This window comes from Rhipicephalus sanguineus, chromosome 4 (genome assembly GCF_013339695.2).
Source record: "Rhipicephalus sanguineus isolate Rsan-2018 chromosome 4, BIME_Rsan_1.4, whole genome shotgun sequence".
Lineage (NCBI taxonomy): Eukaryota > Metazoa > Arthropoda > Arachnida > Ixodida > Ixodidae > Rhipicephalus > Rhipicephalus sanguineus.
In genome coordinates, this window is record NC_051179.1 from 16,275,207 (window position 1) to 16,288,722 (window position 13,516).

General features: G+C 45.0%; 1 protein-coding gene across 3 annotated transcripts in view; it reads left to right on the forward strand.

Moving 5' to 3' along the window:
• The window catches only part of LOC119389486 (mediator of RNA polymerase II transcription subunit 13-like), a 121,860-nt gene that overhangs the window by 97,622 nt on the left and 10,722 nt on the right, over nucleotides 1-13,516 (forward strand). For all 3 annotated transcript variants that reach the window (XM_037656773.2, XM_037656774.2, XM_037656775.2), the window contains exons 23-27: nucleotides 3,693-4,096; nucleotides 5,557-5,751; nucleotides 6,356-6,582; nucleotides 7,158-7,638; nucleotides 13,098-13,355. In XM_037656773.2, coding sequence (XP_037512701.1) covers nucleotides 3,693-4,096; nucleotides 5,557-5,751; nucleotides 6,356-6,582; nucleotides 7,158-7,638; nucleotides 13,098-13,355 — 1,565 coding nt within the window. The remainder of the gene's footprint in view (nucleotides 1-3,692; nucleotides 4,097-5,556; nucleotides 5,752-6,355; nucleotides 6,583-7,157; nucleotides 7,639-13,097; nucleotides 13,356-13,516) is intronic.

Here is a 13,516-nt window from a genome sequence, read left to right on the forward strand (position 1 = left end):
CGATGTTTGAAAGTACGTCATGCTCGATTGCGAGTACAAGGAGTTGTCCCGCGGTGGTCTTCGTCATAAGCTTCGAAGTGTTGATAAGAAGAACCTTGAACAGCGGGTCCAACGAGTCAACGCTATTAGTCGTACGTCTGCGATGTTCGCGACGAGTGCGGCGCGCTATCGTAATCTGATGATTGAGCTTCCGCTTGCAGCTGCCCAACTAAAGCGTTCCAAATTATCGTCGACCCGTAAACACAGAACGAGTGCGAACACGTCACTAAGTAGCGCAATTTTCGACAGCCGCGACCTCGCGACGCACAAGCAGCAGACAACGATCCCGAAGCAAGCATTAACACGTTTTGGCTGCTTCTGCGGTAATACCGCAGAAGCAGCCAAAACGTGTTTTTCGTACGCTTGTTACTGAATGGAGGAGCCAGCTGAAACGGAGAACTTGAACGCGGAGAAATGCTCTTTACGACGAGCCCAAAATGGTGGCGCCCAGTTGCGCCGTTGCCGAGCTATAATTTTGAAAAACGCTTTATTTTTTATATTTCCGCAATTTTCGCCAAGTCGGCAGACGCAAAACAAATTTTTGATAGCACTTCTACGTAGTTTTCATTGAAGATATTTTGGAATCAGATAGAAATGGGCTACAGAAACTGAAAATGCGATTTTCCAAAAATCGCATTTTTTTTTTGGTCCCCCATTAAAAATAAGACCATGTTTGTGACTCGTAATTCTCTCCGGTTATAACAGACCCATTCAGTGTTTACATGAAAGTCTGTTGTAACAGTACTTGGATTTTACATACTCCCTTTACAACAGAGCAAAATCCTCTTCACTATGAAGGTCTGTTGTAATGAGGTTATACTATCAATATGGTGTTGTCAAGCGGACGAAGGAACTGCGTTTCGTGTTTTTTTTTTTTTTTTTTTTTTTTTGTAATCAAAGCATCAACTGTAGGCGACATGGCGTAGCAGCAGTCAAGCGACATGCAGCCATGAAACGGCACATTGATGCTACCAGTCCTCATTGAGACGCTTTAGGTGGGCTGCAGCGGCCGAAAACGATCCAGCCGACTTTCGAATTCGGCAGTCCATGGAACGTTTTGCAGTGTGACCGCGTGACAAATGCAGAAACTCTGTTTGTGCTTCGCATGACTCTCAAGGGCATCCCATACTCGTGGGCCGACACAGCAACTGCCTTGTTTCCCAAGTTATTTGGAGATTCCGAAACAGCGAAGCAGTTTAGTTGTAAGAGGTTCAAGGCATCCTACATAGTTAGTGATGGCCTCGGGCCGTATTTCAAGAAACTTGTGCTTGACGAACTGAACAAGCCAGATGTGGTTTTATCTGTTAGCATTGACGAGACCCCTCTTCCTGAACAGAGGTGCCAACAACTTGATGTTGTAGTTAGGCATTTCTCCAATAAAATGCAGTGAGTTGTGGAACACCTACAGTCTTTCCTGCTGGGCTCTGCGACTTCGGAAATTTTGGCTAGTGAAGTGCGGAGAGCAATGATGGACCTGCCTCTGAAAAATGTCATTTGCTTTTCTACGGATGGCCCTAATGCAATGAAAAGCTTCAGAAAAAAGATGCAGGAAGCATACCCTGACATCATAGATGTAGGAGAGTGCTGCTTGCACAAAGTGCACAACTCATTTGCCCGCGGCTTGAGTGCCATTGGCTCGGATGTCGACGCTGCTGTGGTCGATGTTTATTACTTTTTTAAGAATTCTTCGGCTCAGAATGAATTGTTGAAGGCAGAGCACCGGCTCCAAAAGCTAGTTTTGCTGCTCCAAAACGCAATTTTGCCTGCTCCAAAAGCTGCTCCAAAGTGGCCTAAGCCAGTAGCATCACTGTACGTGTCGCAACGTATTGGGCAGCGGCATCATGTGCCTTTCCGTAGGTATCAAACCGATCCGTGGCGGACTAGAGAAGCGACAGCCTCCATTCTTTGGGCCGCATTGTTAGTTCCCCCCGGCTCTTGTTGTAGCCATGGGGTCCGAACAAAAGTGTGTGGAACGAGTGTGCATCTATGTACCATGCTACAGATGAAGGTTCTTTTTTCTTTCTTTCTTTCTTTCTCTCTCTTTTTTTTTTTTTTTTTTTTTTTTTTTTTTTTTTTTTTTTTAAGCCTTTTGAAGATTTTGATGGCCAGCGTCGCCGCCTGCCTTCGGGTCGGTGTGTGGTTGACAAGAGAGCGGCTATCGAGCAAATCGGAGAAGACACGGAGGGGATGATCGAGCAATTCGAAGAAGACGCGGAGGGGTCAATTGAGCAAAGCAGAGAAGGTGCGGAGGGGGTGGGGGGGAATGCGCTGCGGAGAAGTCGCCGCGTGGCGGCTGTCTGCCACTTCACAAGTACACGAGAGGGCCCTTTTCACACACCTGAATGAGTTTCTGGTAGGGATGGGCGAATAGTGATTTGGTCGAATAACTTCGATTTGAATAGTTCGAATAGTATTTACCACATATGATTAAGAAAAATGAGCATTTTTGTCATGACCTTTGCGCAATATTTTTAAGGATTGGAACTAGGTATGAGTGAATGTCACTTTTTTGGTTTGAAATGAAGCAGCCTTGAATATTATCAAGATTTGAATAGCAGTAGGGTTATAAGTGGTACATTACGTTACAATTTAAAAGTTACTATACTTAGCGCGCATAAGGCCATATAACACGCTTTTAAACTTTAAAAAAAATATGTACATTTAACCTTGAAGTGTGGCTTCGTGGCAGTGCAGATTTTTCCTGGAAGGGTTGTTTCACGGCACAGCAACCAGACGCTGCAGCGAAACCACCTTTACAGAGGGTTATGTGCGGTCAAATGTATACATATATTCGTTCATTTCGAATGCTGTAATATTTGTTCGAATATTCGCCCATCCCTAGTTTCTGGCTACAAAACTTATCGTACGGCCGTACTTTTCCACGGTGCTGAACGTTGCTGCCGAATAATCGTATTTTCCGGGAACGTATTAACCGGAACATATTACACACAGCTTATTGGGTTATTTTTAGTTTTTGTGATTGCGACCGCAGGAGCTGGGAAATCGTACTAAGCGGGAATGTATCAATGAGGTTCTACTGTACTCACATAATGAACGCACTTTTCTTTCCGAAAAACCGAAGCAAATTTGGGGGGGGGGGGGGGTGCGGTATTATGCGGGGTAAATTTTACAAAAAGTTTTTCAGGGTGAGCAAGAAATGCGGTACAAAAAAATTTCGGTAGCTTAATGTTGACCAGACGGGAGGGTGCGTGAATGAGCATGCATGGGAACACGAGCTTTCGCTAAAAGGTAAAGATGGGGCACATTTGCCGACCCACTGCAATTCACATAAGTGTGAGCCGTGCCTGAATATGATTCAGATTCTGGGTAGAAGTGGGGACACCACGGCTCGAGAATTGTTGGAGGCATTTCATATAAAAGCACGAGGTTCCTTGTGTATCAGTGTTACTTCATTGTCTCTCTCGCAGGCAGAGAGAAAGTTCTTAGATCACAAGTGTGATTTGGGTGGTATGTGCTCGATGTGTGCCTAGCTTGCTGCGCATGCCTGTGCCTATGTTTTTCGTTGCACTATCTCTTGAATAAACAGTCGAAAGTTTGCGCTCCCCTTGACCCCTTCCCGCATTATTTCCTTGCGCAAAAACAGCCATACTTTTGTGGCTTGTATTTGATCACTCTTGAATGCTGGGTTTCAGAGAGCTCCCAGGAGACATCTTCAGCATCAGGAGCTGCAGGGACAGCCACAGGGACAGGAACTTCGGCAGGAAATCAGAGTGGCTCAACGCCATCTTCCAACCAGTCTGCCTCAAGCGCAGTGCCAGCCAGCACAGGCTCAGGGAGCGGTGCCAGTTTTGGTGGTGGAGCCAGCAGTGCATCAGGGTCGACAACAGGTGGCTCATCGGGCACCAGTGCATTTACCACAGAAGAGGGCGAGGAGGAGCAGCAACCCCCCGCCCTGGTTGTGTACCTGGTGGAACCGTTCACGCTCGGCTGCTCAGACCCCGATGTCTTGCGCTCGGCCACTCTGGGTCTACACCGATGCTTCTCCCAACTCTTGGAGTGCCTGCCGGAGCCTCTGCAGAGCAACACCTACGTCCAGGTATGTGGCCACGTATTTTTATGTGAATGCAAGTATAATAAGTATTCGAAGTTCTGGAAAATAAATATAATGATTTCATTCATGGAAACTCAAATCGCAGCACTTCTAAATGACATGCGTAAACACACCTATCAAAATGCTTCATGGCCATTACTCCACCCTGACGCTATATTAGACAAGATAGCTCGATCAGTACCCATGAACCAGAAAGAGTGCAGCATAAAAGTGCAAAGCGCAACATCGGCTTGTAACTATACGCAATCGATTGTGACGCGCACCCAATTTTCGAGAGTTCAAAATAAAAATGCACCTGAACATAATCTTACAAGGTTTTTTAAAACTATGGCATGCTCCTATGCCATAGTTTCAGGGGGAAAAAAAGGGGAAAAAAATATACTCCCTCACAGAATGCAAAATTTATTCTGCTGGCAGTTCTTTTAATGATCCTTCGGTAGACCGAAACCACATTTGCGGTGTTGTCAACTGCCTCCCATTAGAGGTGTCAGACACAGCATCATCACCATCACAGAATGGCGATGTAGCACATCCTGTTGTGAGTTCACGCAGGTTCATTGCATGCATAACTGCGACACACTGTACCTGTTCTCAATGAAATGTAAATGATGTACCACTTTCATTATGAAAGTTCATGTCAAAGGAAAGTTATACTGCACACTGAAGATAGTTGTGTTGCGTCTTTCTTGTGTGTCTGAGGCCTATGACGGGGAGTAGCGTAGCTGCATATAGAGCAGGAAAAGCTCCTATAAGCTGAAAACGGGAAAATACGGATCCTGAAGATCAACTTAGTCTTTCTTAAGCAACTCCCTGTAGACTGAGCTTGTTGAGGTAACTGCGCATGAAACGGCGCATGATTAAACCAGATCACACAAAAAAGGAATTGCCAGAATAAATTTTTCATTCTATGAAAGCGAATCATGCTGGCCTCTCTGTCTCTCTCTCTCTTTCTAATCGTCAACATGGGGCTGCGTCACTGTGATATTAAAGATGTGGTACCAATACATCCGGTACACTTCTATTTTGAACCCTCAAAAACTGTGTGCGCATTAGGCTCGAGTAAATGAGATATTTTTTTTTTTGTCTGACGGTAACAGAGAGGCGTTTTACGAGGCATGCCGGCGTATGATTACGGTGTATAATTGAGGTTTTTAATGCATTTTTTTTTTATGGGGGTTTTGCCTTGACCTAAGCAGGTCATTATAAAATGCACATCATCGCATGACCAGGGGACAAGTAATCGAGGTTCCACTGTTGATAACTTGAATTGTCACATTGCGCATTTTTACCAAGTTTATAGCCCATATCTGGGGCATTACCTTTACTGGTCCCGGTACCCTCTTTTGTCCACGTATTTTAATGAAGTGTGAATTTCATACAGCATGCATCAGTCACGTAACCAGTATGCAGTTGCGTGTGTGTTCTAAAAAAAAAATTCATTTCAGATTCTGAGCTTGGACTCTATCCTGGGAGGGGCTGGCAATACATTAGAAGGCGTGCGGCGGCAAGATCAGCTGCGGTCACATGCCCTCTCCGTGTTTTATCAGTGTGCACGGCTCATCACGCATCAGTCCAACGTCAAATCTCTCACAGGATTTGGCCCAGCAGCTGCACAGGATGAATTCCTGAAGTCCCGACCGGTGAGACTTTTGAAGGTTTCGAAATGTTTGGAAAGGGTTATGTAGTGACGGAAAATTTATACAATATTTTTTTCCCAAACATTCGGATACATGGTGACTGCAGACATTCCCATTCTCACACGAGTCATAGAAGTAGTGAGATGGTAGGATCGACTTTTTTTTTTTTTCCAAGCACCACTCAGCTTTATCCTTTTAGTGAGTACACTGAAAACTTTACTAAATAGGCTGTCGTCATGGTACTGCATTTTCACGCACACGCCTTGTCTACTCCAAAAATTCATTAGTATTGAAGAAAACTGTGTGCAGCTCGTAAAGATAATTGTTATAGCAGAGTATGTTATAATGAGCCAGCGGATGTCGTAAGGTAGTAAGTATTTCTCTTTAAATTTCTGTAGAAACTCGTAGATTAGAAGTGCCACTTTAACAGAGGAACTGATTATCCTAAAAATATTCGGTAAATTGAATATACACTATGCGATTCCTTATTCAAAGTTTTCAAATATCCGCACACCCCTAGTAACTTGTAAAATAAAGGCTGTGTTGCGTGTACTGGTGAATGTCGCACAGTAGTCGCATCCATCCATGTGCATTATTTCCTTGGCAGGGTGGCGTCAATCCAGTGAAGTTGTGGAGCCCACCGTTTGTCCTGGCTCCACAAAAGGACAAGCAGACTGAGCTGGGCGAGATGTTTGGTGACCGCAGGGAAAGGTGTGGCATCCTCTTTTGTGCCTACTGCCTCACCGAGGACCAGCGTTGGCTCCTAGCCAGTGTCAGCAATGACAAAGGCGACTTGCTCGACAACTGCTCCATCAACATTGAAATCCCCAACCGGTTAGTGCAGCCCCATTACAGGTGCCACTACCTTTAATCTTGGAACGCTGGTTGGTCACTCTGGTGTGTTTGGTATTCTGGTGAACAATGACGCCTGTGTAATACCAGATTACGGTAGCGGTATCTTGAGGTGCTTAGTCTAACGACAATGTTCATAGGCGCATTTTCGTCTTCCGTGAGTGTTCTTGTAGAAGGAAGAAAAAAAAAACATTTCAGAAGACAGCACATTCACGATTACACAGCTTCCATAGTTTTACGCAACAATAGTTCTATGTTTACTTAGTTGATCTTTGTGCCACCAATCCAGCCACTTATATTTTCAGCCCCCGGTAACCCTGCAATCTGTGGATGTTTATTATAATACATTTGCCAAGCCATGGCAGTGTTGTCATTGTGAATTTTTGATTTGTAAAACAGTTGGACAAAGTTCATTTTAAGTTTCTCTATGTTATCTCTGTCTCATAAGGGAACTTTTTTTTAGATAACTGCACCAAAAAGTTGCACTTTATTATCTGGTGCCATGCAGCAGCTGTTTTTGTGTACTTAATAAATTTGGTTCCGTTTTTGTTTTACAGGACACGTAGGAAAAAAGTGTGCATTCGTCGACTGGGCCTCCAGAAGTTGCTCGAGTGGTTATTGGGTGTTGCGGCATGTGGTGCTCGTGCTGGTGGTGCAGTCGCCCAGCCGTGGCGACTTGTCGTCGGTCGGCTGGGCCGTGTTGGTCACGGTGAACTGCGCGAGTGGGCGGGACTTCTGGGCCGACGAAGTCTGCTGCGCTATTCTCGCCGTTTGCGTGAACTCTGTCACCAGTGTGCCGCATCATCGTCGTCCTCGTCCTCTTCAGCATGCGGTGGTGCGGGTGGTGTTGTGGGGGGCCCCTGTGTGCTGTCGGCATGCCTGGTGTCACTGGAACCAGATAGTGCGTTGCGGCTTTTTCACGACCAGTATACGCCGGACGAGCGGTTCACATCATCGTGCGTCAGTTGCGATCTCTCCACTCCACAGGATGCCACTGCCACTCACATTCTTGTCTTCCCTACATCTGCGACCACTCAAGTGAGTGTCATTCCCTAGAACGGCTTGTGTGCTTTCAACTGTACCCTTTAAGATAACCATTGCGTTCCTGCCCGCTTGCATGATTTTATCACGAAATGCCTTACTTTGTTAGAGGTTTGTTTGCTATTGGCTTATACGGTGGATCTCTGATTATACAACTTTGAGGGGACCAAGCAAAACCGTTGTATAATCCAGGCTTCGTATAATCGGAAAACTAAGAATATAGGCAGTGACCCTCAGTCTTGCCCAAAAAATGGGTACAGACTGCCTAAATAAGCCTACAGTATGACCCTGCACCTCTCCAAGAAAGGTAGATTACATTATTTTTAAAAATTACAGCTAAGCATTTAATTAGAGGAGGTATGACTGAATCTTTATTCTCAACTTTAAAAAATGTCAAATCTAACGCACTTTATAAAACAAGTCCAAGAATTGCTTGCATATAAAAACAAAACCGAACTGCTTTGGCAACAGCCTCATGTCAAAAGAGTTAGTGTCATCGCCCGTCACGTAATGGCAATGGAGCATATTTTGTTGCGAGTTCGAGTAGGATGATTTTGTGCGTGACTGAGCTGTGCGCGTCGTATTTGTTCACTTGTGAAGTGCAGTTGGTGATCTGTTTGCAGCTATTGTGAATGCTGACGTCAAGGGAAACTTATTTTGCTCGCTGAAGATAGCTGCGTCACGTCCTTTTAGCATGCTCGAGGCCTCTGACTGCAAGTGTCGCAAACAAAGGGAGATCATCAGCTGCGTGTCTATCAGGAGAAGTTTCCACAGTCCGAAAACATGAAAATATTCGAATCTCGAAGATGAGCTTGTTGACTGTCCAAAGCTACTCTGTGTAAATCGAGCTTGTCTAGATAACAACCCTGAGGTACTCCCGCGATCTTGGCATATCTAGAAGCGATCGTGAAGCCAGGAAAACAGGATTACAGAAGAAAATGAACTGCAAGGAGAATAAATTTTCCATTCTTTTTCCACTCATTAAATTTTCCGCTCATTTTTTTTCTAATCGTCAACCTAGGGGCACGTAAGTTTTTCTTTTGCACCCGCTAATATTTGGTGGGCATTAGATTTGAGTAAGGAAGGTCATTTTTTTCTCGGGTGGTACCGGAGAGTCGTCGTAAGATGCAGAGTCGGCGTAAAATTGCATCGAATAATCGAGGCTTTTAATACATTATTTCTATGCGTGTTTTGCCAGGACCAAACAGATTCGTCATTCGTCGTAAAATGCGGGTCATCGTAAAACCGGGGGAAGTATAATCAACATTCTATTATAGACACAAATAAATTTACAATTTTTAGTGTGGCCAGTTTAGGGTGACATTTTGATATACAAATGATTTCACTGATCATTCTTTAGAGTGTAATTTTTAAAGAGACTTGGTTACTATTCTAAAATAGTACAGCATTGATGCATTCACCGTAAAACCAGTGCATAGTGGCAATCGGAATTTCAGCTGCAGTTATATGAATATTTCATGTATAATCATGAATATTTATTAGCAGGTCACGTGTTTAATTTCCAGCCATAATTGAACGGGGTAGAAAGCAAGTACAGTCAAAGTTAAAACATGCCTTTTTCTAAAGCATGAGAGAGGCGCGTGCCCCGCTCCAGTTCACTCGCAATGGCAATATCCTAGATAGCCGAGTATCACACGCAGATTTCGGAGCGAGGTACGTCGCTTGCTTTCCAGGCGTTCCTTCAGCGGCAGAATGGCAGAAATAAAAAATAAATTTTTAAAAATAGGCAGCATGAAGGCTTGGGGTCAGCTTTCGCACGTCAACCTTTTCTGATGCCATTCTCTGCAGCAACGACCGCCTACAATGCCTTAGAACACAAACAATGCCTTAGAACGCAAGGAGCCATAAATGCAAAACGCGATAACCGTGATAACTTTTCATCCCATAAAAGGTCACTGCGCCCCTTAATTTGACAACGCTCCAATGTGCCGCAAAAGGTATTCCTTCTTTTCGGCAACAGCAGAGACCCGTTGATCAGTGATTACAACTTCTGCGCAATTGCAGCGATGCCTTCATGGACAAGCATCAGAAAAGAGCGAAGACGAGGCGGCAGCCGGCGATGAACGTGCCATAGTGACTTATCGCTGACAACCTTATCATAGTCATCTGTAGCTATCTGCTCGGCTGTGCGTGTGGCGTAAACTGTGCGGATTGATGGCAGTACAAGCTCGTCATGCGGCCGTTCGTAAGTTTGCCGCCGCCGCTTCGTGCGAGGTGCATGTCGCTTTGTGGAAACGAAAGCAGCTCGCTGTTGTCGAGCGCCACGAGCACCGAGAAACATCAATGCACTGACAGCGACATTTTCGTTACTTGCTTGCCTTCGCCGCGTTGAACAAACAGGCTACTCGCCGCACCCGTGCACGGTCCGGAGTGAAGCAGGCACAATGAATGCGCAAATGCGTGCATAGAAAGCAGCCCGGCAGTGACAGCGTGGGCTTAGTAGGCGACACGCTGCACGCAACTAGCCAGGGATGATCAGCTCCACGTGATGGTACCGTGCTTCAGTGAAACGGTGTCAATTCATTGCAAAGGCGGTTTAATTACTCATGAGCACGCAGCAAGTGTCGCTTCATGACGCGAAAAGGCTTAACAATTGTCATCGAAGGGGTTGTTAGCGCGTTTTAATAAAAATGCGCAGAAAGAAAACAGCTTGTTCGCTAAGTGCAAGTTTTGAAGGGTGTGTCCATATACAACGAACTACGGATATAACGATCACTTTTTTCAGCACCTTCGGGTTTGTTATAAACAGGTTCAACTGTACATCTTGTGCTAAAAGCATCTCATGCCTAATTTAAAAAAATAGTTCCGTGTGATCAAAATTACTCCGCAGCCTTCCAAATGGCATGTTTAAAGACCAAGTTGCTGTTTAAACCAGCTATAGCACGTGTCTGTTTAAGATGTGGTTGAGGAATCAGAAGATGCTATATTATACAGTCAAATCCCGCTATAACGAATACTACTACAACGAAATTTCCGCCACAACAAATAATATTCGATTCCCCATCAGCCGCCCATAGAAAAAAATGTGAAAAATGTCTCGACACAACGAATACTTCTGGCTATTTCCGCTTGAACGAAGTTTTCGCGAGTGCCACCACACCAGGAAAAGGAGCTTGCCTAGGATTGCTGCGAAATTCCGCTAGAAACTCTACCATTTCTCGTCGCCAGAGCCATGCGGCTGCATCACAAGACCTTGTCTTTGTCGGAGACATGCTTTCTGCCACCACACGCACATCCTGGTAAATTTTTCGCCATTGAGATGCTCGGCGACAGATCGTCTATCCACCATGATGCTGCTGGCGGGCTTGATGTGTGTGCGTGCCACGGGAGAATCATTCAAGAACTCCCGCCTTCTTTTTGACATAACACTCAAAACAAAACTACTGCTCGTCATCACAAGCCCTGCAATCGTGAATGATATCCACGGCGTTTTGAAGGCACACGCACGGCCAGTGCGCACCTAGTCCAAGCGTAACTACATTCTGCCGCAACTGCTGCGAACACAAATCGTGTTGGCACACTCATGGGTGACCACGAAAGTATGCATGCATCCAACGTACGCACACCGACTCAAAGCAATGCTGCGGTCATAACTGCGGTAGACGCGGTCACAGATAGCAACGACGCAGTTCTGAAGGCACGCGCACGGCCAGCGTGCACAAATTGAAAACGGAACTACCGTTTACCGCAACGACTGCGCAGAAAACCGTGATCGCTATCATCGCGATCATTGATAGCAAGGACGCTCAAGTACGCAGCTAACACATCGGAAGAAAGATTAAAGGCAGTAAAGTCGTAAAACGACACCAGCGTTTCGCCTTTCCTTTTGCTCGCTTATGATTGTGGTAATGCGGAGCTTCGGCACTTCGTTTTCAGTTAGCCTCTAGCGAACTTTGGCACGCTTCGAGGGTAACCTGCATATCGTATTTGCTAACCCACGTGTATACCTCGCGTATTGATGCAAAGCCGCCTTCCTTGCATTACCGTGAAGCCAACTTGCGCACCGAAACTCGCGTATAACCCGCACCCCAAGTTTAGCGCTAAAGTCTCTGTATATTTTGTGCGTGTTATACGCAAGAAAATACATTCACTTGGTGTGCGCCCAAGTACGTCCAAGTTTAGCGAGAGTTATAATCATAGCGAAAGGACGAGTTATAATCATCAGAGCTTCCTAAATCTTGTGATCTGTACATGAAATTTCACTGCAACGAAATTCCGCGACAACAAACTTTTTCACTCATCCCGTCAATTTCGTTGTAGCTGGATTTGACTGTCAAAACGTGTAAGTAAAGTTACTAGGAACTTCATACTTTACCAGACCACGGTGCTGATGCTGTAATGAAATTGAGTTCAGCAAGTTACTAAGTTCATCGTTTTGCTTTTGGCATGAGTTTTCATGAGATTTGCTGCTTGTGTGAAGTCTTTAAGGTGCTTACAAGAATTTTGCAGAAGTCCTCTTCACAAAAATTAGGGCATATTTTAGAGAGGTGTAGAATACATAAATTTTATTCCGACTTAGAGGTATAGCTAGGTTTAAATAATCGAAATATTGTTTTTCATTGCTGAGTCAGAAGAACAACTAACTGTGAACATTAACTGCAACACTTTTCCAAGTAATCATCGAATGGCTTCAGTAAAAGAGCTTATTGCCTCCCGAATCGACTGCCGCAGAAATTTTTAGAATCCGTCAAGTACGAGCAGAGTTACAGGGATTTGTCCGCACGCTTCAAGTTCTTTCTCTCTCATTTTGTATCAGAGAGCTCACTGAAAGCTATGTGTAGCAGGGGGGGGGACAAGGGGGCGAGAAAAAATGAGTCCGTTGATCAGTGCGTGTCATGATCTTGAGCACATTTTTTTTTTCTTTGAACGTGCTTGCTTTCAAAGGCTTACTTTCAGTGATCACGAGTGCTCGCGTGGGCACGTGGACGTGGCGGCATCCGTGGTAACTATGCAGCTCATAATGCTCAAATAAGCCTATGGACGTGAACTTCGGATTTATGGCATAGGGAACGATTTCTAGTTGCCTTTGAGAATTGTATTTTAGGCCATGTGCTGCACTAAAATGTTTGGCTCACGTGTTCTCAGGAGCCCCTACCACCGATCGGCAGAGTTTTCTGACCATGCTGAAAAAGTGTTGCAGGGGCCCTTTAATAAGGAACAGCTCAGCAACTCGTGTAATGATTACCATAGTCAATAGAATAAATTAATAGTTAAGTAAGGAAAACACGGCTGATTTCTGTAAGGAATTATGTAGTGTGGTGAGATGAGGCTTGCAAGCTGCTGCTGACAATGAAATAATTTGTACGTTAGTGGATAAGCATTGATGACGATGGTAGTGCAGGTACCACGCATCATTGTTTCTTATTACATTGTTTCGAGGGCAGTTTACAAAAGTGGCAACTTCTGACCCACTGTCTTGGCATTTTTGTTGACAGTCGTCGCAGGCCACCTTTCAACAGGACCACGACCCACTGTCGACTACACTTGGCGATGACGATGAGATTTTCAAGTCGCTCACTGAAGACATAGCTGTTGGCAACGACTTCAACGACATTTTGAACTGGACAGACAGTCCAGAGGCACCTTGCTCACCAACTCGGCGATCTTCGCCACCAGGTTCCCCAGGAGGTGGCATATTGGGCAGTGGTCCAAGCGGGCGCCAATCACCCTTTCACAATGGTGGTGCACTTAGGGTGAGATGCCAGGCCTTGTTACGTTTTCTTGGACCACTAACAATCTGAATAAGAGAGGGACAAAACACAATTCGTTTTCAGTGTTAAGCAATAAATTGCCAGGCTAAGCATTATGTAGTTCATGTGTATACAGTAAAACCTCGTTATTTCAAGGTCACTGG